Source organism: Scatophagus argus, chromosome 17 (genome assembly GCF_020382885.2).
Source record: "Scatophagus argus isolate fScaArg1 chromosome 17, fScaArg1.pri, whole genome shotgun sequence".
Classification (NCBI taxonomy): domain Eukaryota; kingdom Metazoa; phylum Chordata; class Actinopteri; family Scatophagidae; genus Scatophagus; species Scatophagus argus.
The window spans coordinates 11,967,000-11,988,504 of record NC_058509.1 but is presented as its reverse complement, the minus strand read 5'-3'; the positions used below and the strand labels follow the sequence as shown (position 1 = coordinate 11,988,504).

The 21,505-nt window shown below is 40.4% G+C and overlaps 1 protein-coding gene across 4 annotated transcripts in view; it reads right to left on the bottom strand.

Annotated features, from left to right (window-relative positions):
• gabbr2 (gamma-aminobutyric acid (GABA) B receptor, 2) overlaps positions 1 to 21,505 on the bottom strand; it is a 166,975-nt gene that overhangs the window by 3,435 nt on the left and 142,035 nt on the right. For all 4 annotated transcript variants that reach the window (XM_046417964.1, XM_046417962.1, XM_046417963.1 and 1 more), the window contains 5 exons: positions 9,013 to 9,123; positions 7,122 to 7,346; positions 6,734 to 6,916; positions 6,071 to 6,200; positions 246 to 363 (listed from right to left, as the gene is read on the bottom strand). In XM_046417964.1, coding sequence (XP_046273920.1) covers positions 246 to 363; positions 6,071 to 6,200; positions 6,734 to 6,916; positions 7,122 to 7,346; positions 9,013 to 9,123 — 767 coding nt within the window. The remainder of the gene's footprint in view (positions 1 to 245; positions 364 to 6,070; positions 6,201 to 6,733; positions 6,917 to 7,121; positions 7,347 to 9,012; positions 9,124 to 21,505) is intronic.

Below are 21,505 nucleotides of genomic sequence, written 5' to 3'. Positions count from 1 at the left end.
CTGCAGTAAGTCCAGCATGGTGGGAGGACACAGATACATTCTATGTGGTAATATGTATGTTGATATGCGTAGGAGGGAAAAGTACAGGACCGGTCCATGCTTTCGCAAGGCTCTGTTGCCAGAGCAACCGCCTGAGAGCTGCTGGTGGTTGCAATATATGTGACGTGTAGTCTGATGAAAAAGCTGACAGAAGGAAGGGGAGAGGGACACGGGAGTAGAAGTGCAAAAGAAATGGGAGATCTCACTGTTCGGGTGAGTTGATATCCTCCAGGGGACCTCTGTTTATTCTGGAAGGATCCATGGAGCCCCACTGCGCCTGAGGCTTCTGCTCCAAGTGGTTCTTTAGTATCGACTTCTCTCCATCTGCATTAAAAACACATGTAGGCATCATGGAAAACATGATAGGCTGTGTCATGCGGACTGTCATACTTCCAAGTTGCCAGACATCTGAGACATGACCCCAGGGGACTTTTCAGACCAGTCTTTGGTTCTGACACCTAAGTCTTGATTCACCTTTGTTTTTCCACCTATTTGGCAGAGGCAATTTTGAACAAAGATGTTTCTTGTCTTTTATATACTGTTATCTCAATCTTTATAAAAAAATAAAAAGTGTGCACCTACTGAAAAAGAATCAGTTCAATTCTTTTTTGAGATGGTTTACATTGATGCAGATGCATTTTCACTGCATACAGCACATTTACACCACAGTAAGTTTCCTTTAATAATAACAATGTGTTTTATATTGATACATACACTAGTTGACTGATTATGCTAATATTGGATATTGAACGAGTACTGTAAATCAACTTCCAGGGAGTAAGGAGGTTGGCTTTTACATTTGGTGTTTGGCTGCAGGGGAATTATTTCAATGTTTGCTAGAAGTGAATGCCCACACCAGCAGTTAGTGGTGGGCCAGAGATTACTGACCATACCAAGAGGACAATGGCCATTCCCTACCAAAAGAAAACTGTCAATCACCCAAAATGAAAAAAATAACTCTTGAGTCCAAGGCTTAGTCATAATAGTGATCTGACAATATGTCAACCGTGTCTGTCAACTGACTGTAAACAAGTCAGTTTCCTTTTTCCAAACAGGAGACAGCTTGCATAATTTAATCACACCACATATGCAGACTGATATTTAAAGCACAGGCAAAAAAATAAAACTGACACCTGTGTGGAAACAGAAGTGAAGAGAATAAAAGCATGAAAGTAAGAAAGACAAATAAAAAGAAACTCCTTATCCAAAGAGGAGGTGGGAGGGGACAAAAAACAAAGGCTTCCTAACATGACTTCCTCATTCTCTGGATGTTGCAGGAATAGGCAGATGATGAGGTCGAAACACAATAAGAGAATAAGAAATGTAGTAAACAATCTTATCAATTTCCCAAAATTGTACCTGGAGAGTAACGGAACGATTCTTTTTCTCCCTCACAAAGTTTCCTCTCCAGATGTCCCAGATTTCTCAGCACTTGCTGACCTGATTCACTGATCACAGCACTTCATGCCCCGATTGGACATCTGAGCTCACTGAACTATTTTGGAGCAGACTAGTTCTCTTTGCATTTTGAAAAAAGCCTAACCTTGTAGCTCTCACAGCTGTGTTAAAAGCACAGACTTGGATATTTATACACCTCATTATGGATTCAGAATATGTATTCATTTCACAAAGAAAGTCTGAGGTTGCTTTTTTTTTTTTTTTTCCCTCAGACATCACTAGACTCAAGGCCCAGTCCACAAATTTTACTAGGAGTTTTAACAGTTTTAAAATTAAATGTCCAGAGTGCAAATGTGTGAACCATGAATCAATCAAGCAAATTAACCTGGTAAATCTCGACATGTCGCCCTAAGCAGGTTAAGGCTCACAGTTCACTTGGTTTAATTCACCTGTGGCTGTCTGATCTGCAGTTAATGGTTTCAATGCTGCATCTGCACAAACAGCCCAAAATGGAAAGGAATTATTGCTGTATGGTATAAGATGGCGCAAGGCCAGTGACAGTGTGGGGATAGAGCCTGACTCTCAAGTCGTGGTGACAATGTCTCCCACTCGCACTCACGCTCTCATTCCATAGAGCACCGCATGAAGTCATTCTTGTCTGTGGCTATCAAACGTTTCAACTCAGATTCTGTCAGCATCTATAACACCATCATTTATTTAGAATTTATTTTTTCAATTGTGCAGTACAAACTTGACATTCAGTAAATTTGTGCAATAATTCATCTGTGTATAATCTGGTACATGCTTGCATTAATACTGCATTTATACAGCACATTTCAATGAATATTTCTTATTTATTTATACTATTCTTGCATCTGAACACATATATAAGCCTGATTCCTCAGCATTCTTATAATTGTTGCTGTTGTTATTTATGGTAGTATAATGCACATATTTCCACATACTTCTTATTTTTCTTCTTTCTTTTCTTGTTTTAATTTCTCTATGCTATATTCCTGTCCTAGAATGGGAGCACATGACCGCCCCCAGAGATCAATTGTATTTCTGATTCTGATTCAGCCTAAAATCTGGTATCAGCAGCAAATCTGTCAGAAAGTCACACCTTGACTGTCATCCGCTGGTGATCTCCAGCAACGACATGTGCAGGTACATATTCATGAAGACAGCCAGAGAGAGAGAGAGAGAGAGAGAGGGAGAGAGAGAGGGAAAGAGAGAAAGAGAGAGAGAAAGGGGTGGAGTGCTGAGTCTCACCCTTTGTGAGTGAGTGTAATCGCTGTTGACACGGCGTTCTACTCTTCTAACAGCCACTCATTCACGGCCCCCAATACATTTAAACCAGCTCTCTTATGAATACTGATGACTACAGTTAGGAGTCGATGATGAGGATGAAGACTGTCAAGCATAAGCAGATTGAAGCTGGGAAAAGTTTATATGCTGGTGATCTCTAAAGGAGGCTCAACGACCTGTGATATTATTTCAATAGTGTGTGTCGGATTGACGTCTGTGAGCAGCACCTAATGTGCTGTCTCTCTTTGTCTGGGCTCACTCTCTCAGAACTGCTCCTCTCCTCACATGATCATTATCATGTACACTTCAACAACCCAGAGACTAATACATTTCTCACTTAATTAAAACAGTAATGGTGAGACTAGCCAAATATAAACTTAAGAACAATACGTGAGCGGCCTTTATTCAGTTTCAGTGAGAACTTTAAGACTCTCTGATGGGAAAATATTCATCACTGAACTTAAATTCAGTTTTCAAAGTATAATATTTTGGGAATCCAAAAATGCCACACATTTCCTGCTTCCTCATCAGAGGGGCAGATTCTTGTTTTGAGAGAGCTGTTACTTTCATCAGTCATTTTAAAACAATATTTGATGACAGGAGCAGGAATACGCCTAATATATGACCAAATCAGATCCTTTTTCTTGCTCCCTTGTATGTGATCTCTGGGCCCTGCGTGTATACGGGATTATTTAACAAGATTCACTAATTTAAAGGATGTGGAGGGAAATAATGTGAAGTTCAGTATTTCTCTAATCTCTTCCCGGTTCTTCATGCACTGTTGTCCTTGTTGTGATGATCGAACTGGTGGTCAGGGAAAGAGGCAGGTACTTGTTCCTTTACACAATAAAAGTTGGTGAAAATATGATGTATAGTGATATGGCAGTAATTTATAGATACAAGACTGTTGGAAACATTATTCTTTCTTTTTCGAAAAAAGTCTCAGGCTATATTTGTCTCTGTTTTCTTCTGACAAACTACAGTAACCAAGACAGTGATTCAGCCTGGAATAGAAAATAGATGCATTTCTATGAGCCCACACAATCTGAATCTCAGTTGACCAAAAAGAGCCTGTTATTGGCTGCTGCCAGTACTTTAGAGAAACTACTCTCAACAAATGCAAAATGTGAGAAAGTGTTTAAATAAATTTCTGCTAGTTAATTATTTCTAGGTAGTATGCCAAAATGTCTGTTTATTTTTGTTTTAAGATTTCTGCCCACTCTGTAAAAGTTCCCATCTTAAAGTTTTCACAAGCCAAACTGAACCCTGATGCATAGTTGTTACTTAAGATCTCTTGTAAAATCCTTCAAATCACTGAACAGATCTCATGACTAACAACATTTAATGCTGTTGTCTGGTTGGAAGTCTTTAAAAGATAAATTTTGGAAGGTCAAAAATCTCACAGATGTTAGCTCATTTAGTGGTTATTTACATCTCCTTGCTCACTGTGTTCTTTAAAAAGGTAACCCAAATCTATCAACCAACTGTGCAACTACAACACAGACTTGCTTTTAAATCTTTTCTCATCAGGGTACCATCTCATAATATCAACCTCCCACCTCATACCATTTCAAAGCCAGACAATATTTGGGCTCAAACAGAAAGGTGTGTGTGTTTGTTTGCTGCACATTTTTGTATGTGTGCATGTAAAAGATGAGAGGCAGGGAAGGAGGAACAGAGAATAAACTAGAGAAGAAGCATTAGACACATTGCTTTGTGAATGTACTCAATAACAGCAATGGGCTCCTTGCATAACTATTAACTTTCACAGATGAGGAACTTCTCAAACAATTCTAAAACGCTCTGCTCCCAATCCGCAGAGCGAGCGCAGCTGTTTTACTCTTTTACCTTCCCAAACTCAGACAGATCCATTAGACACCCCTGAGAGCGGCTTTGTGCTGGCGTGTGCATCAGACGTGCTGAATCTGGCTGCTGTACATCACCATCGCCCTGCGTCTGTTAATATGGACCCTAATGCAAAGCGATGCTGCTGGGGTGTAACGATTCGCTGATTCAGTCTGAGCAGCCCGCCTTCATAATGTCTAAGATACAGCTGCATTAATTCAAACAGCTTGTATCGGGAAGAAGTTGGCAGGATAAAGTGATACAGGATCTCTCTACTGGAAAAGACAAACATGACGTGTCTTCAATGTTTTCGCACCTGATAGTTTACTCCGTGTGTTTCCATAGGCAGTTCTTATTCAGTAATGATTCCCCACGTCCTTTTATTTACTCATCTGTCTACTTTTTTCTCAACAAACAGCAAATAATTATGTGCAAAGTCAAGTGTGGACCCACTTTCCCACCTTTATTGCTAAGCCCACAGCTGATAAAATTGTGACTACAGTATGTGTAAAACTTTCTAAGCAGCCGTGGAGTATTCAGGTACTGGAGCTAATCTCATGACTCATTCTCACAGACGTCACAGACTTGAGCTGTCAGACAGAGCACTCCTGTATCCCTTCTTCACCTGCAGCTGACAGAAGCTTCAGCAATAAAAAAAGTAAAGATTTTCCTCCAAGCTGCAATAAAATCCTTTACTAAAGCCACAGAACATATGTAACGACCAAGGAATTATTATTAAATAATATATGAGGATTGTTTTTCAATTTTTGATAAAGAACAAATTCTGAATTATGGCCATGGAACTGTGATATAAATGATTTTAATGTGCATTATTCTGCCTAAAGTAAGTCATACACAAAAAGTGAACCTCATTACAGCTGTCACATTTCCTTATACAGAATCACAACCTGAAGTGAGACGGGAATGAATTACATCATACTGAACTGCTCATTCTTGGTTGAGTCTTGGTCTTTATATACTTTTGCAATTTACTTTTCAGCCATTAGTAGCAGCACTGAGCCCAACTCCAGCCAGTGAGACATAAGACATAATGCACTGGTCTTGTGTTTTGCATGGGCTGTCACTGGATGCAATGGAAAGCACCAGCACCTCATTAGTTATGTTATGTGTTTGTCACTTTACGGACAACTAACAGCAGTGCTGTTTCTCCTCACAGTTCATTGTAAGTGAGGTTTAATTTCAAGTAGAAGAAACCATCGCTGGCATATTATCAGTTGTCAGATTACCAAAATGTTATGTTTTTGGACATATTTTTTCACCCTTTGCACTAAAAATATGTTTGCAGAATGTTGTACTTTTTAGTCAGTTAGCAGGCAATTTCTCTATGAGATGGAAAGTTTTCCAAGTGACAAACTGTAAGTATTGAGTGGCCTCAAGTGGGTGGGGTCACTGATGAGACCAACAGGACTGTGATATATGGGTCAAAGGGTTACATGGAAACATACAGCCAGTGCCTCACCTTTTCCGTCTGTGAAGTTGCGTATGCTGAGGATGTTATTGGCGTCCGGGTAATGGTTTTGTTTGATGTAGGGGGTTTTCTCTGGGGTGTCCTGCAGCTGCATGGTCACTTCCTCCAGCTCCTTGTCCAGCTTTTCACACAGAAAATCAGAAAAAAAATAAATTAAATTGTATGAAAAAACTAAGCAGAAAAAAAAGATTAGTTCATACTGTTCTGCTCTTTTCAATAAGTGGGTAATAAGTGGGACACAGACAACGTAGTTCAACTACAGCTGCAGCTCCTTCTTTACATGTCAAAACACAGTGAATATAATGTAAGAAAAACTGCTGCCTGCCAAAGACATAATACTTTTACTTGCCCTCCAGGGATGTCTGAGTAGTTCCTCATTTGCCACAATCATGAATAAAAGCAAGGACAACAGCAATAATTCATCTCTAAGAGATTTAATTTAATGCCAAGGTGATTGCTATGAGACTTTTAAATGTCACTCCATGTCAGTGAAAGTGAACATTTTTAAGAAATTAATCAGACAGAAGGTACAGCATGGCACTAGAATCATATGAACTATCATTTTGTTAAAAATTAATGTCTTGTAAATTACTAATCAGTGGTTTAAAAAAGTAGTACAAAATGTGTACTGAATGTGAATTCATTGGCGCAGACCTCTGTAATCCTCATGCGAAGACGGTGGTTATCAGTTTGAAGCCCATCCAGTCGAGAAGTGTTAGCCTGGTTGACGCTGGTGACTGAGGTGGACGTCTTGGAGTCTTCCTTCTTCTGATTCTGGGTGAACTTTAACCTCCGGTTCTGGGTGGCTGCGTCTGGGTTGGTTCTCATGGTAATAAACTGGAAGAGGGGTTATGGGTATTAGTCACAGCTGCACTCTAGGATAAAATTACACAGGCTGAAAAAGCTGCACACAACTGTTTATGCTGCAGTTTTAGCTTCCAGGGCTTAGTGAAGTGTGGTGTGCGAATGTGGTGATAATTAAGCACTCGAGTTTTTGGCAATGCAGAATAATCCACTTGTGCTCGTTCACACAGAAACTGACCTTGGGAACAAAGACCAGACAGAGCGTGATGGTGCTGCAAAAGATGATCACCAGTGCCACAATGCAGAACTGGACATTGGGCTGGTCCCTGGTCAGAAAAGACACCGCAGCACCGATGATGCACATGATGCCCACGTTGTAAACACTCATCCCGATGTATTTGCTGTCATTAAGAGCAGGGATGCTCACATTCCTGGTCTCCCATGCCAGGAAACAGCCAAACAACTGTTTTGGAAAAGAAAATACAAATGGAGTGCAGACTGCTAAGAAACATGTCATTTCACATTAAGAAACATCATCTAAATCATCATCTAGATAAATAACTAAACACTCCTGTATGTTTCATGCTTGTAAAATGTTTATTTACAGTGACCTGTTTGTCACATTGTGTGCTCTGAGAAGTTAACTGCTTTCTTCTTCTAAAGTCTAGATGAGAGCTAATGGCTCGACAAGGAGCAGAATTAAAAGAGCAGCCATCAAGGATTAGTGCGTCTCAGGTGTGTGAACGAGTGTATGTGAATATGAGGTGATGTGTGTGCATGGCTTCATACCTGAGCCTGTGTGCGTATGTGTGTGATTCAAGGCAGGAATGACTCAAGCCTTAATGCTTATTTTTGCTGTGCTGTCCCTCATACAGATGTGGGTTCCTGTCAATCACCTGATGCAAACTTTTTCCACTGCTTTACTTCTCTGTGTAGAACCCTGTGTCTCACACAATGTGACCGGTACACGACCAGGTATAGCCCATAGGCTGTCACTCTGTCAGCACCCTTGTGTTAACAGTGATAATATACACATAAGGAAATGATCAACTGTACTCTGCTAATAAACTCAGAATACTGAACAATATTCAAATGCAATCAGCGAACACACAAAATTTGAATAATGATTTTGGGAGACTGTCTATGTCTATTTGCATTTAATTATCAGAGTTGAGCAAGGGTCAGTTAAGTCACAAGACAGCCTGGTTTCACCTGATTCTGGGAAATATTCTTACTCATTCACAAGTGTATAAATAACAAATTATGGTTTTACAGATGTTATGTGATGGACAGTTTCATGCCTGGTATCCTTAATGTACGTGTAGTCTGTCAGTTTTCCTGGTCATCGAGGTCAAGAAATCCGATGACCCATGTTTTTCCTGTTTTTGCAATGAAATCTAAAACTTAGGAAAACAAATAAGCATATTTCCAAAAATGCTGAACTATTCCTTAAAGTGGATTCATTCCATAAACATATTTTTATACACATGGCCTTACACAGGGAGAAGAATCCATTGCTGCTCTCATGACCACGTCAGCATAAACTGTGATTAATTAAAGCCCCTATACTTCTATGCACTATTTGGAAATTTCAGACAAAAAAGACAATGTCTTATATATTCACTGTATAGCAGGACTATGATGGTCACCTTTAAAATGTCTACACATGTCCCCGTTGTAGTGAAGAATCTAACTGCGTGTTGTATGCAGGTATGGTAGATAAGACACCAGCTAATGGTCAAGTGTGGGTTCATATGATGGACAGGGTCAGCTAGCAACCCCAATTTATTTATGTCTTGCAGGAAGAAGAAGAAAGGGGGCATGTGATATGAATATACTCCTATTTAGCATGCATCAGAAGATAAAGGAATAATTACCACCAAGACAATATTACAACTTTCAGTTTTCTGTGTCTTTCAAGAAGATGCTCAAGGTTTGATATTGGCGTACATTTCACAAATAGCTTTGCTTAGCAACAGTATAATGAATAGAAAGGAATCAAGACTAGTTAATGCACATTTAAAAAGCTGTAAGCTTCAGATCAAGATTCACATTACAGTGTAAGTGTGCATCTTTGTGAGTGTCCAGACTGTGAGTGCACGATGACAGGTTGTGTTCTCTCCTCTCACCATTAGCAGTCCCTTGTAAGCATAGACGATGCCCAGCCAAATGGTCATGTGGGTGTTCTCACAGTGCTCCAGGAAGGGACGGATGGCTATGTCTCTGCCTTGGGGGTCCGCCTGTTGACAACACAGGCAGAGAAGAAGAAGAAAATTGAACACAATGCCACCTCAAAAAGTATTTTTAATAAAAAGTACCTTTTTGACTATTTTTATTGTAAAAACAAATAAGACAAAAGAAGAAATAATCTAGAGTGCCAAATGGACAACATGTGTCAAACTTCATTCCCTTGAGGAACAATGAAAACAAGAGAGAAAACCAGTAAAATAGCTGAGAAAAGAAGAAATTCTCAATAAGCAAATGAACTGTTTCCACACTGGTTTTCTCTTTGCAGGTGATCTACTGTCACAATCAGGGACAAAAGTGATACACATTGGCCGCTGACAGTCAGCACGAAGGGTGTCGGTGATAAAACACCCAGGTGTGTAATCACACTGTGTCCCATCATGGCCACTGGGAAGTCGGCTGAAGTCAAACTGATCCATATTTAGGACACTAATGGGCACGACTAATGAAGATCGTTAATTAATGTGATTTACATCTCCCTCTTTCTCCCTTGTTTCTTACTCCATCTTTCTCCACTGTCTACCGACTCTTCATTTCTTCTGCTTTCTTTTCATTTCCACTCCTTTCTCACTGCAGCCTGTGACACAGGTGACTTACAGGGCAAATTAACACCCGAGGTGGATATTAATACACTAAAACACGTCACCTCTTCTCTCACTCTCTTAAAAAGAGCAAATAAGAGCATTCGTTTGCCCTGCATGAATTCATCTGAGGCCACACCAATATATCAACTCGGAGACACCTGGGGCAAGGCTGGGCATAATGTCATGCTGCTCGCTGGGCGTGTGCGTGAGTCTCTTTAGGCATACTTACAGGACATGTCAAATGGCTCAGCAGATGGCGTGTGTGTGTTTGTGTGTGAAAGCGTGTACAGGCATCTACAATATAGTATTTGCTGAAATTCATTCCTTTGTGGTAAAAGATAAGGAGAGATGAAGAAAGGCTCCATCCTACTACACTAAGTGAGTACTTTGTTCGATGTGAATGCTCTCATCATTCACAAATACACACCGACACATACACATCCCTCTAGGTGCTGCAAAAATAACCTTTCTACTAGTCATTTTGACCCCCATATTCTCTATTCAGCTCCCATTAATGGAAATTGCAGCTATTCATGCCTTCCTCTATGACCTTGATGGATTGACAATAGTGGTTCTCTATAGGATGATCACTTAAAATGGGAAATTGGTGCTTAAAGAGCGATACTGATTCACCCAACAGAGACGGGAAATGGGCAGATACTGAATATTTTCTGGATATCCTTCAAGTGTTGTATTATAGTACAGTTTTCTAGCTTTAATTCCCATGTCTCTGCCTTGGAAATACAGTTTTCACACAGTATTCCTCATGCAGCTCACACTTACTGCCTTTCGCTTTCAACATTCAGTCCCGCAAAGGATTATGTATGTAGTTACACATCACACGCCACAACGACCCCCCCCGCCTACAACTCAGTTTCAGATTTAAGTTTTCCAACATCTGCTGAAGATCTTGATAACCTCTGATATCTCAAAACAGAGACACATAAAAAAGAGCGAGAACTGCTTCAGTGGCAGTTCACACATTGTCATAGCATTCTTGTAACCCCTTCTGAGAGTTCCTGCAACCACGTGGCTCATGTCACTCATTTCTGTGATTATTTTGGGACTTGAGTGTGGGATTCCTACAAACTGTAGGCAATGGAGTGGTAGAGCTGTGTTTCTGCCTTAAAAGCCATCAAGCAGGTGGAAACACAGGAAACTGGGGCAGGAGATGACGCACAAACAGGCTGTTTTTTATTTATTTATTTTTACAAGAAACCACGATTAGTTGCCACAGTAAAGGAAAGGGATCCTGAGACATTTTCATCTTATAGCTACAGGTAATCTCATGAAAAAAAAAAAAAATCAATCACTTAAGTGATGTGCTGGGACTGAGCAGGAGATAACCATGAGTTATGTATGAGGTGGCTTGGTTTGGCCAAGTCTCTGGGCAGCAGCCAGTGGCAAGAATCATTTATGGTCACAGCAAGTGACACAGTTTTCTTTATCATGAAGCCAGCAAAGACAATATCATTCTGCAAGCTGCTGGCCACTATGAACTGTAGCAGTGGTGGTGTAGCGGACAGAATTTGTTAACACTGAAGTCAAGACTTTTCTTTAATTTCTTATTTTGGACCTAGTAACATTTCCATTGAACTTAATTGAATTCCACAAAATTAAAGTGCAAGAGAGTATCACAAGAATTAAATATATATATATATAATTAAATATATCGGCTGTCATTCAATACATGTACAGCGACTATCTAAACAGACAGCATAACGCTCAATCTAACATCACTGCTGGGAGAAGGGAGAAGGTGGGAGAAGGTGTGTCACTAATGCTCACGCTGGCCTTTAATGGAACTGTTATTTCAAAATATATCCTCTTCTGTGGTGTTTTCATGATCATAGCAGAGAGGACCATCTTCTGTAGCACGTCACGCAAATGTCTCAATTACTGTGGACGTTTCTGGTGACTGTGAAGGCATCATTTTCATAATCAAACCATTTAGTGACCCGCTTGTGTCCTGAGTGGAAGCATCTGTGTTTGTTATGTTTCTTCAGAATCAGAATCAGAATTCCTTTATTTATCCCTGAAGGGAAATTCTTATTCTTACAGACATTGCACATGCACTATTCCCGACCAAGAAAGGTGAAAAATTGATTCTGTTTTTTTTTTCCTTTTTTGTCACCCTTGGTTTACTCAATAGAGCAAAAATCTGAAGGAACAGCAAGGGGTCAGAAATCAGCTTGTTTTAAATGAACATGCACTTTTCATTCTGAGTGCATATGTAGCACCTTACAGTATGACATGTTAATTGTATGCTCATATTCCTTTAAAAAAAACCCCAAAAACCTGTAATGGGGTCAGAACACCTCAGCTTTATTCTCCTGCACAGCTTTACTGCATCTTTGCCATTCATGTATATTTATGTTTTTTGGGTGAGCAACCTCTTATTCAAACAACAATTCTCTAAGAAGTCACACTTGTTGCAAATCATTTTGCTCATTCAATATGAGAGACACATTCCGCATCAGTGCTCTTTGCATAGCTGCGGCTCCGAGCAAACTTGTGTCACTAACAACAAAATGATAAGACAAAATGAGATATAATGCTTATTAGGCTCGGGTCTCTATCACAGCGGAGCACACAGGAGCTCCTGCCTTATGGAGGGAAGCTGTCTGGAGAGTTGCCAGGCAACAGGACTGCAGGCGGCCCCAAAGCAGTGGCGATAGCAGTAAAAGTGTCGGTTCACTGTCATTTTTCACAGCATTAGCCCTATAACGGGATCTCTCTGGGAGGGCTGGAGCGGGTACAGTACTGGCAGATTGTCTATGGAGAGATGGAGGCTAGATGAGGCGATGAAGGATGTGACGGAGGGAAGGGGGGGTGGAGGGTGAGATGGAGAGAAGACAAAAGCAAGATGTATGGAGGGAAAGATGAAAGCTGCAGTGAATGAAATACAATAGGAAATGCAGGATAGAGAAAATATGATGGAGATAAGAAAAATAGATGGTGTCAGTCATGTCCCTTACGAGAGATAAGTGAAGAATGACTTACAAGAGGAGAAGAAATTCTAAAAGGAAGAGATGGAGGTGAACATTAGAGACGAGCTGACTGGAAATTCCAACCATCTGACGTGTTTATGAAACGCACTTCATGGTTGACAAATATGGGAACAGATCAAAGTTGACTTTTTCATCTTCACGGAATACATTATTAATAACACGTTTCTAAAAAAGTGGGGATGCTTTGTGAAAAGTTAATAAAAACAGAATACAATCCTTTGCAAAACGAACTGTTTACAGTCAATAGTTCTACAGTCTTCTGAGCCAAGGTTGTAATATTCTTTACACAACAACTGAGTCTTCTGAGGATGCCCCTTTTGTACTCATTAATACTATCACCTGTTACAGGTTAACCGGTTTATCTCTCAAATGTTTCACTCAGGTCTTTCTTGAGCATTTCACACCTTTTCTAGTCCTGTTTTTCCCCCCTGTTTTAACTGGTTTAAAAAGTGTTGCTGGCATCACATTCAGAATGAGCACATGTTAACAAAAATCAGTGAAGTTGATGAGGTAAAATGTTACATATGTTGTCTTTGTGCTGTTTTCAGTTGAGTATATATCAAAAAGGATTAGCAAATTGTCACATTCAGTTCTATATTTGTGTTACACAGTGTCACAACTTTTTTTGGAAAGAGACTGTACACTTGATTCAATAAACTCCCGCAGCTCGTCACAGGAATGCACTGGTGGAAAGGATTATTATCCTATTCATAGTCATTGTTTGACTATTTTGTCTTCCAGGTCTGATCCTTTCATGCTGTAACAAAGCTTCGAATGGGATGCTGTTCAAAAGTTGTCTCTCATGCCTCTAGTTACCATGCAACGATGATGTTCTTTTGTGCAAAAATAAAATCAACCATGAATGAATGTTGAAGGGAAGTCTCTGTGAGCTGATTTTCATATTGTATAGAAGAAACCACAGGATGCCTGGAAGTAAGGAAAACACATTCAAAAACCTAAGATGTACGATGCATTTTGGAAAACTTAAAGATTCATACCATTTAAAAATGAACATATAAGCATTAAAAACAGAACAACAATACACTGTAGAGCATCCTTTACTCCTGTTTTCCCCTGACTCAACAGCCACAGCTACTGAGGTTCATTTCTGAACATGGATCCCACTCTGATATGATGGCCTCCGGTCTGCTGGAGAGATGGACCAACAAGTGAGGAAGGAAATGGAGAGCTCACTCACTGTCACCTGCAGCTACAGCACACAGAGGTGTGTGTGTGTGTGTGTGTGTGTGTGTGTGTGTTTGTGTGCGAGCATATGTCCCTGTTGGCGCCAACGTTTGCACATTCTGTGAGCACACATATGTAATGTGCTTGGGGGAATGGTGTGTGTGTGTGTGTGTGTGTGTGTGTGTGCGTGCGTGCAGATGATCCATCAGGCAAACACTGACAGAAATACTCCATCACTCATATTGGCAATTACAACAGAAGAGATTCTAGCATTTTGAAAGTAGGAAAGACAGATGAAGACCCTGATAGGTGTTGGGGGTTGAACCTATGGACTCTGGGGCAGTATCATATTTTGAAAAAGCAAAGAAAGAATCTTTCTTAAGGACAAAAAAAGGACCTTTTTGTCCTTAAGGGAGATGACAAAAGTTTTTAAGTGTGAACAAGACTACTTGATAACCTTCTCATAACAGTAAGTAATGTTGTATATGAGATAATAATAACAATATTTAATTTTCTGACAGCTGGTTGGTAGGGTTCTGATTGTCAGCGGGTGGCACTATGTTTTGCCCGGGATTTCAGTCCCACCAACTGTTTTCCTGGGCACAGGGACTGCGAGGGAAACACACGGATACAGCACTGTCTGAGAGAGACGCCACACAAACACATTATCTGTTTCCATACATGCAAATAGAGACGTTTTTAGCGATTGTCGCATGTCTCTTTCAGCCTGTCTCCACTGTCTGAACATAATTACTGTTATTAGGATTGTGAAAGATTACACTTGTGACAAATATCATATTATGGAAAATCTTATGTGTTGAAAGTGGTTTTAGAAGAGACCTAAGAAGTGCCATGTACACTGTAGCACAGTTATTCAAAAGTAATTTTAGGTTTTTAGTGTCGAGGACTGGGGAAAGCAGGAAAAGCAACTGCAAGTATTCAGTGCACTGAGAAATGGCACAAGGGTGGAGGTATTTAAAGAATGAATGAGGAGGGGATGTAGAAAAGCCAGGATGAGAGATTTGGAGAGTAGCAGGGGGAGAAAAACACATCAAGAGCACAGAGGGCAAAGAGATGGGAAGATGAAAGGCATCCTGGTGCCACAGTAATTTGTAGGAAATCATTTGAAAAGCAGCGAGCACCGTTTTCACGAGCCCTCTATGAAATTCTGAACAGCAGTAATGGCCTTTAGATAAGCAGATAGGAGAAGTGCATAGTGGGTGATTAGCTCAGCTGGTTGGACAGGGAGTTTGACGCCTGTGATGCCAAAAAAGAAAGAGTTCATACCCATTTAGGAGATATTTCCTTACACGCTCGCCACTGCTGCACATGTCCAGCCACAACCCAGATGGCAATCTAGCACGCCTGATTTCAAAGTGAAAGATATCATCTCTGATCTACTCATCCCAACGAAATATTTCAAACTCTTTTAGATTTTGCTCTAAATTATGCATACAGTTTCCTGAAACTGGAACTGTAATTGCTTATCTTATTTATGTACAGAGTATCCCCCTCAAATCCATATTCTTTCCCTTTGTCCTATTTTGCCTGCTGCCAATAATTAGTCTTTGTCAACATACAGCCTGGTTGGACCCTGCTGTTGAGAATGATGGCAACAAAGCTGTTGCCAAAATGTTGATTGAAAAAAAAACAAAAAAAACCATAGATGACAGAATGATAGTTCAACTTTAAACTATCAAGACCTTGGCTCAACTTGGGCAAAAAAATATTGGCATTCAAAGAAAGTTTTTTTTTTTTTAACTTTTAGTCCCCCTATTTAGCATTTATAAAAGCATGTAAGTACATATATAAAATATCTTTAAGTAATGCATCACTGTAATGTGTAATGTCACCCACATCTCACCTGCTGCAATAAATAGAGTTGAATGACATTATGTTTAAAACAAGCTCTCCCCCCCAAACTGATAACCTCAGCCTCCCCACTGAGGTGATGAGACTGTTAAAGGACCTTGTCTCTGTTCCTGATGCTGGGGTGTGAGTATTAGCAGCAAAGCACCTGCCTCCATCACTTGATGAGGATGAGGATCATCAGGATGTGATGACACGCAGTCACCTTTCAGGGTGTGAAAAATTTTGTCTAACTGAACTCAGCAAAGAGAACTTTCCAAGAAGGCTTCCGCTGTTTATCTTAAGAAAGTCTGGCTGTCAATACTCAGATGAATTGTGTCCCTTTAATCTGAAAAAAATCTTTCCAGATGTGTGTTTCAGATGTGTGGTCAAGATGTGACAACATGGAAATACATCAGCATTACTCCCTGCACTTTTTATAAATTATGGAAGGGTTCTTAGATTGCCTTTTTTTTTTGGTGTCATACTAACAAGTTGAATGAAAAGCATGCACTGAAGGCCTTGAATAGCTTTGCTGTTGAATGAGAAATTAGAAGAAGGAAAGGAAGAAGTAGCCTGGTGAATAAGGGTTGAAAAAAGTGAGGAAAGTGGGTGTCACAGAAGAAGGCAAGGGGGGATTGGGGTGGGGAGTGGGAGGGTGGAGGGTAAGGGTGATGAGCTCCCGGCCGTGGCTGACCTACATGCGGAGGGGCCACGGTGGCAGGGCAGCAAGACGCCGCTGGCACTCCAAGCCATGTGGATCTCAGCCATGCCACTTCACAGTGTGTGTGTTTTTGTGTGTGCGTGTGTGTGTGTGTGTGTGTGTGTGTGTGTGTGTGTATGTGTGTGTGTGTGTGTGTGAATGCCATCTAACTGTACAAGTGCATGCGTGTGCATGAGTGCCTGTATGAGAGAGCTTCTGTGTATTTTACTGTAGTGTCCTAGTCCATACCGGATGGGTGACCAGGATATTCCACTCCAGTGCCTTTTCACAGATATTATTCTGGCTCACTTAAGATAGAGAGAATAAGGTGGAGGCAGAAAGAAAGGGAGTAAGGTAGAGAAGAAAAAAACAACAGAGATAGGATAACCCCCTTGCCCCCAAAATGAAGCATAATTACACTATTCTCTATGCCAGATCTACATATACACACACACTCGTGCAAATCTTTCAATCTTTAATCTTCATTAAAGTACAAAATTCACATCTCACCATACAGTTTCCATCTCTCTTAAGAGTCTCCTCCCCCCACTAATGATGATAAAGTAATCTCTTTTACTTGACTGTGTCTGTCTGTATTTAAATATTTCTGCTCTCTTGCTTGCTTCAGCATCCATCCGCTGTTTCTTCCCTTTTTCAAACATGCCTGTAATCCCATTTGAGAACTAATCCTTCTGATAGAACCACGGCCCAACGACCTTCTAACCACCACTGGGCCAAGTTGGCAGTACTGTGATGAAATTGTGAAAGGACTTTTTTTTCTGTTACTCCTCTCTCTGCAAGAAACTGGTACAGTAATGTTTTGACCAAGGACTGATTCCACTTTGTTCAGATAACTGGCTGACCTAACAGTGCCCAAAGACCGGAAACAATCCGGTGCTCCATGCAGGGAAATTAACAGCTTGCAGAGTTTAATTTTATTCACTGATGATTGTCTGTGATCGTGGGAGCCCATCCTTGTTTCCTCTCCTGTTTCCTGTAGCGATGGCTCAGCATGCTTTGTTCTGAACCATTAAATTGGTCTTGATGTGTCAGCGTATGTGTCAAATTTCATGTTTAACCTGAGAACGATTTTCGTGCCTTTGCTGGCGTCCCATGGCTGGGAAAAAAAAGTCTCATGAATCCTCTCCATAACAAAGAAGACAGAAGAGCGCCGTAATCCTGGTTCAGTATCACCGGTTAAGTTTAGAGAAAAGTTCAGTGCGAAAGCAGTCAATCAAAGATGTGATAAAGTCAAATGTGAACATTAAAAGACATGTCAGGGTGTTCAAGTTGTAGTGGTAAAAGGTGGAGAAACACAAGATCATTTTTCTGTTGAAATGCTCGTACCAAGTTCAAACGTGGACACTTCAAAGTAACAGTGCAGAAGTTACAACCCCATGTACATGTATGAAAGTATACAAAAAAACATGCAAACACACACACACACACACACACAAACACATTTAAATGAAGAGTGTAGACAAAAACACAGACACACTGGCACAAGCACTAAAATAGAAACAAGTAAATACTTGATCACAAACAGACTTAGTCACTTATGCATTCTCACAAAATTACAGTATAATGGCAGACACACACACACAAATACACAAATCTACATTACAATGAAATACACACAAAGTGAAATCGACACACACACACACACGGTTGCAGTTCCCTGGGCTCCAGCAGGGAGCTGCCTTAACTGATTTATTAAGAGCTAAACGCGTCATTAGTGTAAGCGACTAACCCTGAACACTGGGCTCATTAGAATATGTAAATGCTGCAGTACAGCCTGGCAGTCTGCTAGATTGCGAGCTAAGGCTTTTGTTATCGTAGCCTCCAACTGCTTTTATGGCTGCTATCTTTTAACATAACTTCCTGTCATTGCGCTAGCTTTCATCAAAGTTCCCATCTGCACACTGTGCAGCTTAGGGCTGTGTGTTGGGTGTAACTGTAACGGCCTTAGGTCATTGTTGCCACACTTGCAAAGGAGGTGGGTACATCATTATAGAAGAACAGTACAGTGCGAGGGGATCAGGTATATTTCTTAGGAGGTAGTGTAATGCTAGAGAAGTGGGAATACTGTTAACGACATGTGTATATACTGCTGGAGGGAGGGTATATTCCTTTGGAGGTAGACTAGTACATTGCTGCAGACCTGTTAAGAACATTCTCCTCTGAGTTTGTACACAGCTGTGAGTAACTAAAGGCATAATCCCCATCTTTTAAGGAAAGTTCTACCATCTATTAGCCAGTGTGCTGACTTGTGCCCACTGCCATTTTCAAGATTTCCAAGGGCAGACTTGTCCCATTTTGTTTTTGCTTAGTTGAACTTATTATGTTGAGAAATTCATTTTGTCATGAGGAGCAACCCCCTTCACATAAACAGTCATTTGATTTAAACTTCTTTCGACTTAACTTTTGTAGATGTTCATGATCCTTAGTAAGCAAATATATCCATAATGATAAAATCGTATTGAAAAATCAATGAAAGCATGTCTTTATTTTCAACGATTTGAATCAAACTGTTTGGGAGGTGCACTGGAGAATGCACAGGGGCAGCTTTAGACTGTGCAGAATTTGCAGAAATGAGCACCTAGTGTACCCTCATGTCCATCCCCATTGCCCCAGGAAAATTAAAGCATCAAGTGCACACAAACACTTATTTTAACACCATTGTGTAGCTCATAAATCCTGGTTGACTTAGTGACAAATGGAAAGCAACAAGAACTGGGGATAAGCCACCTGATATGACAAGTTATTCGCACACATCACCTCACCCTTAGGTATTCTCCTTTTCTTTTCTGCATCTTTTTCACTCTCACTTTTCCTTCCAGATATCCCTCTCTTAGCAGCTGTCTCTCTCGAGTGCTTAAAATGGGCCTTTTTTCCTGGCCTTTTTCTGTTTGCCAGCTTGCAGACAGACAAGTGGTTGATGACTCCAAACCTCATCTGCAGGCGGACAGACCCTCAGTGTCTCCTTAAATCAACAGTTACAGAGATTAGTAGAGGTGTTTGTCCCGAGTGAGAAACACACACTCAAGCACATATTTTATTGTACATTTTTCAGCACCAAACACATACACACAGCTCTGTGCCCTCCATCACAAAAATGAAATATCGCACAAATCTCATTTTAATGGCAAATTTCTTCTCTATAATTCTGCTCCAGCGTCTAATTGAAAGGCTTAGGATGACATTCGCTGATGACCTTTTCCCTCTTCTTATTTCATCATTCCACTTGCAACACTCCCTCTCAACCCATTCTTGTTCCATTCCCCTCTTTTCTACTCAAGGCGATAATTCTCGATTTGGTTCAATACCAGAACGGCCTTCAGTGCCACTGCCCTTTCATAGCAGTCATAGTAATTATGGACCACAATACACCGAAATAAAAGCCCAGCATCATTATGTCAGTAATAACCCTTTTTCATTTTACCTGCTTCACTACATTTCCCATCATCCTTTGTTAAGCAAATGTGTGCCAGAAAGTGACTTCACAGTCTAGAGACAATTTCCAGTCATTTTCTCTCCCTGCATGTTTACACTGTCTGATGTAAGACCATTCTATTGTATCATATAATATCTTCTTCAGGAAATTACTAGAAATGATCTGCCATGTTAAACATTAATTGAACAGGCCGACCTACTGTATTTAAATCCGCCACAAGCGAGAGCAATATGTTCACCGAATGAATTAATTTGCTTGCAGATACTTCTCGCTCCAGTACCTAATGACATCAAATGCAACAGTGATTCAACACAATAAGAATGCAGGCTATAAATGACCTATTTCAACCCTGCAAATATTCATTTTTCTTATCCTTTATGGTGAGGGAGGAAATTGGTTGGGGGAATACCCACAAGGAATTTTCCCTGCAAGAAAAAGCAAACAGCCCAGCCCCGTTATTCTCCGGAAATGCACTGTCATTATGATATTTGATTACCTATGTTGCATATGGATGGCCACGAGAATCTCTGTTCTTCCAGAAGAGGAAAATGGCACTATCCTCTTTTGAGGAATCTGTCTCTCTCTGTCTACCTTTCCCTCTGTCCCTGCAAACCGAGAGCAGTAATTGAGTCCTCTGAGGCCTCAAGTTGCCATGAGCCCTGTGTTGTGGTTTCTTAATTGGCTCTGTTATTCACAGGCAAGCCACACTGCACTGTACTGTGTTAGTGGTGGAGGCCTCTAAGTATTGGTTGTCTCCTTTTTCAAGGAGAGTAGATGGTAATATTTATACTGACTACAATTTGGCACCTTTCTCTATGCTCATACTATGAAGTTGTGTGTCTGTGATTGGAACTGTGCCCTCTATAAAGCTAATACATTTTGTTGCTACATAACCCTGTGCTTCCTATTTCTCCATTTTCACTTCCTATGCCACTGTCATCTTTACCATCTCATCCTCTACCCCACCTGTCAAAGACTTCTTCTGTCCATTATCTCTCTCTTTAATGCTCCCAGCAAAATTGTCAGTATTAAACTATTTTTCATCATATATTCATTCTGAGTTTTAACTTATTTTCTGCTAGTGGATTGACAAAAGTTATCCAGTATCTAATGATCCCTCACATTCAGGATGTTTGCAAAACTGTGAACATCATGTCAATGGTTTAAAATGAGACTTAAGACAACACTGTGTGTCTATACTTTTATATAGGATATTATATATACTATATTATATAAGTATAATATTATATTCATATTAAGCAGTATATTTAGCTTACTAAACCAAAACTGAGACCTCAAGTGCTCTTGTCTCCTTGTATTTCTTTGAGCCAAGTTGTGACAACACTCACTTAAGTGACTTGTTAGGATGGATGTTTTCTGCACTGCTAATTTCATAAGCTTAAGTGTGTTTGATAGCATATGAAAGCTAATAGGAGCAGAAAGCATAATAGAGCACCTGTTCCTGTCACAGTCCTCCTTCAGCTGGCCTCGGCTACAGGGCTCAGGTGTTTGGAGAGCTGCACTGTGCTCCAAAAATGTCCAATTACTGTACATGTATTTGCTGGAATTAAGTTGTACTATCTTGACATG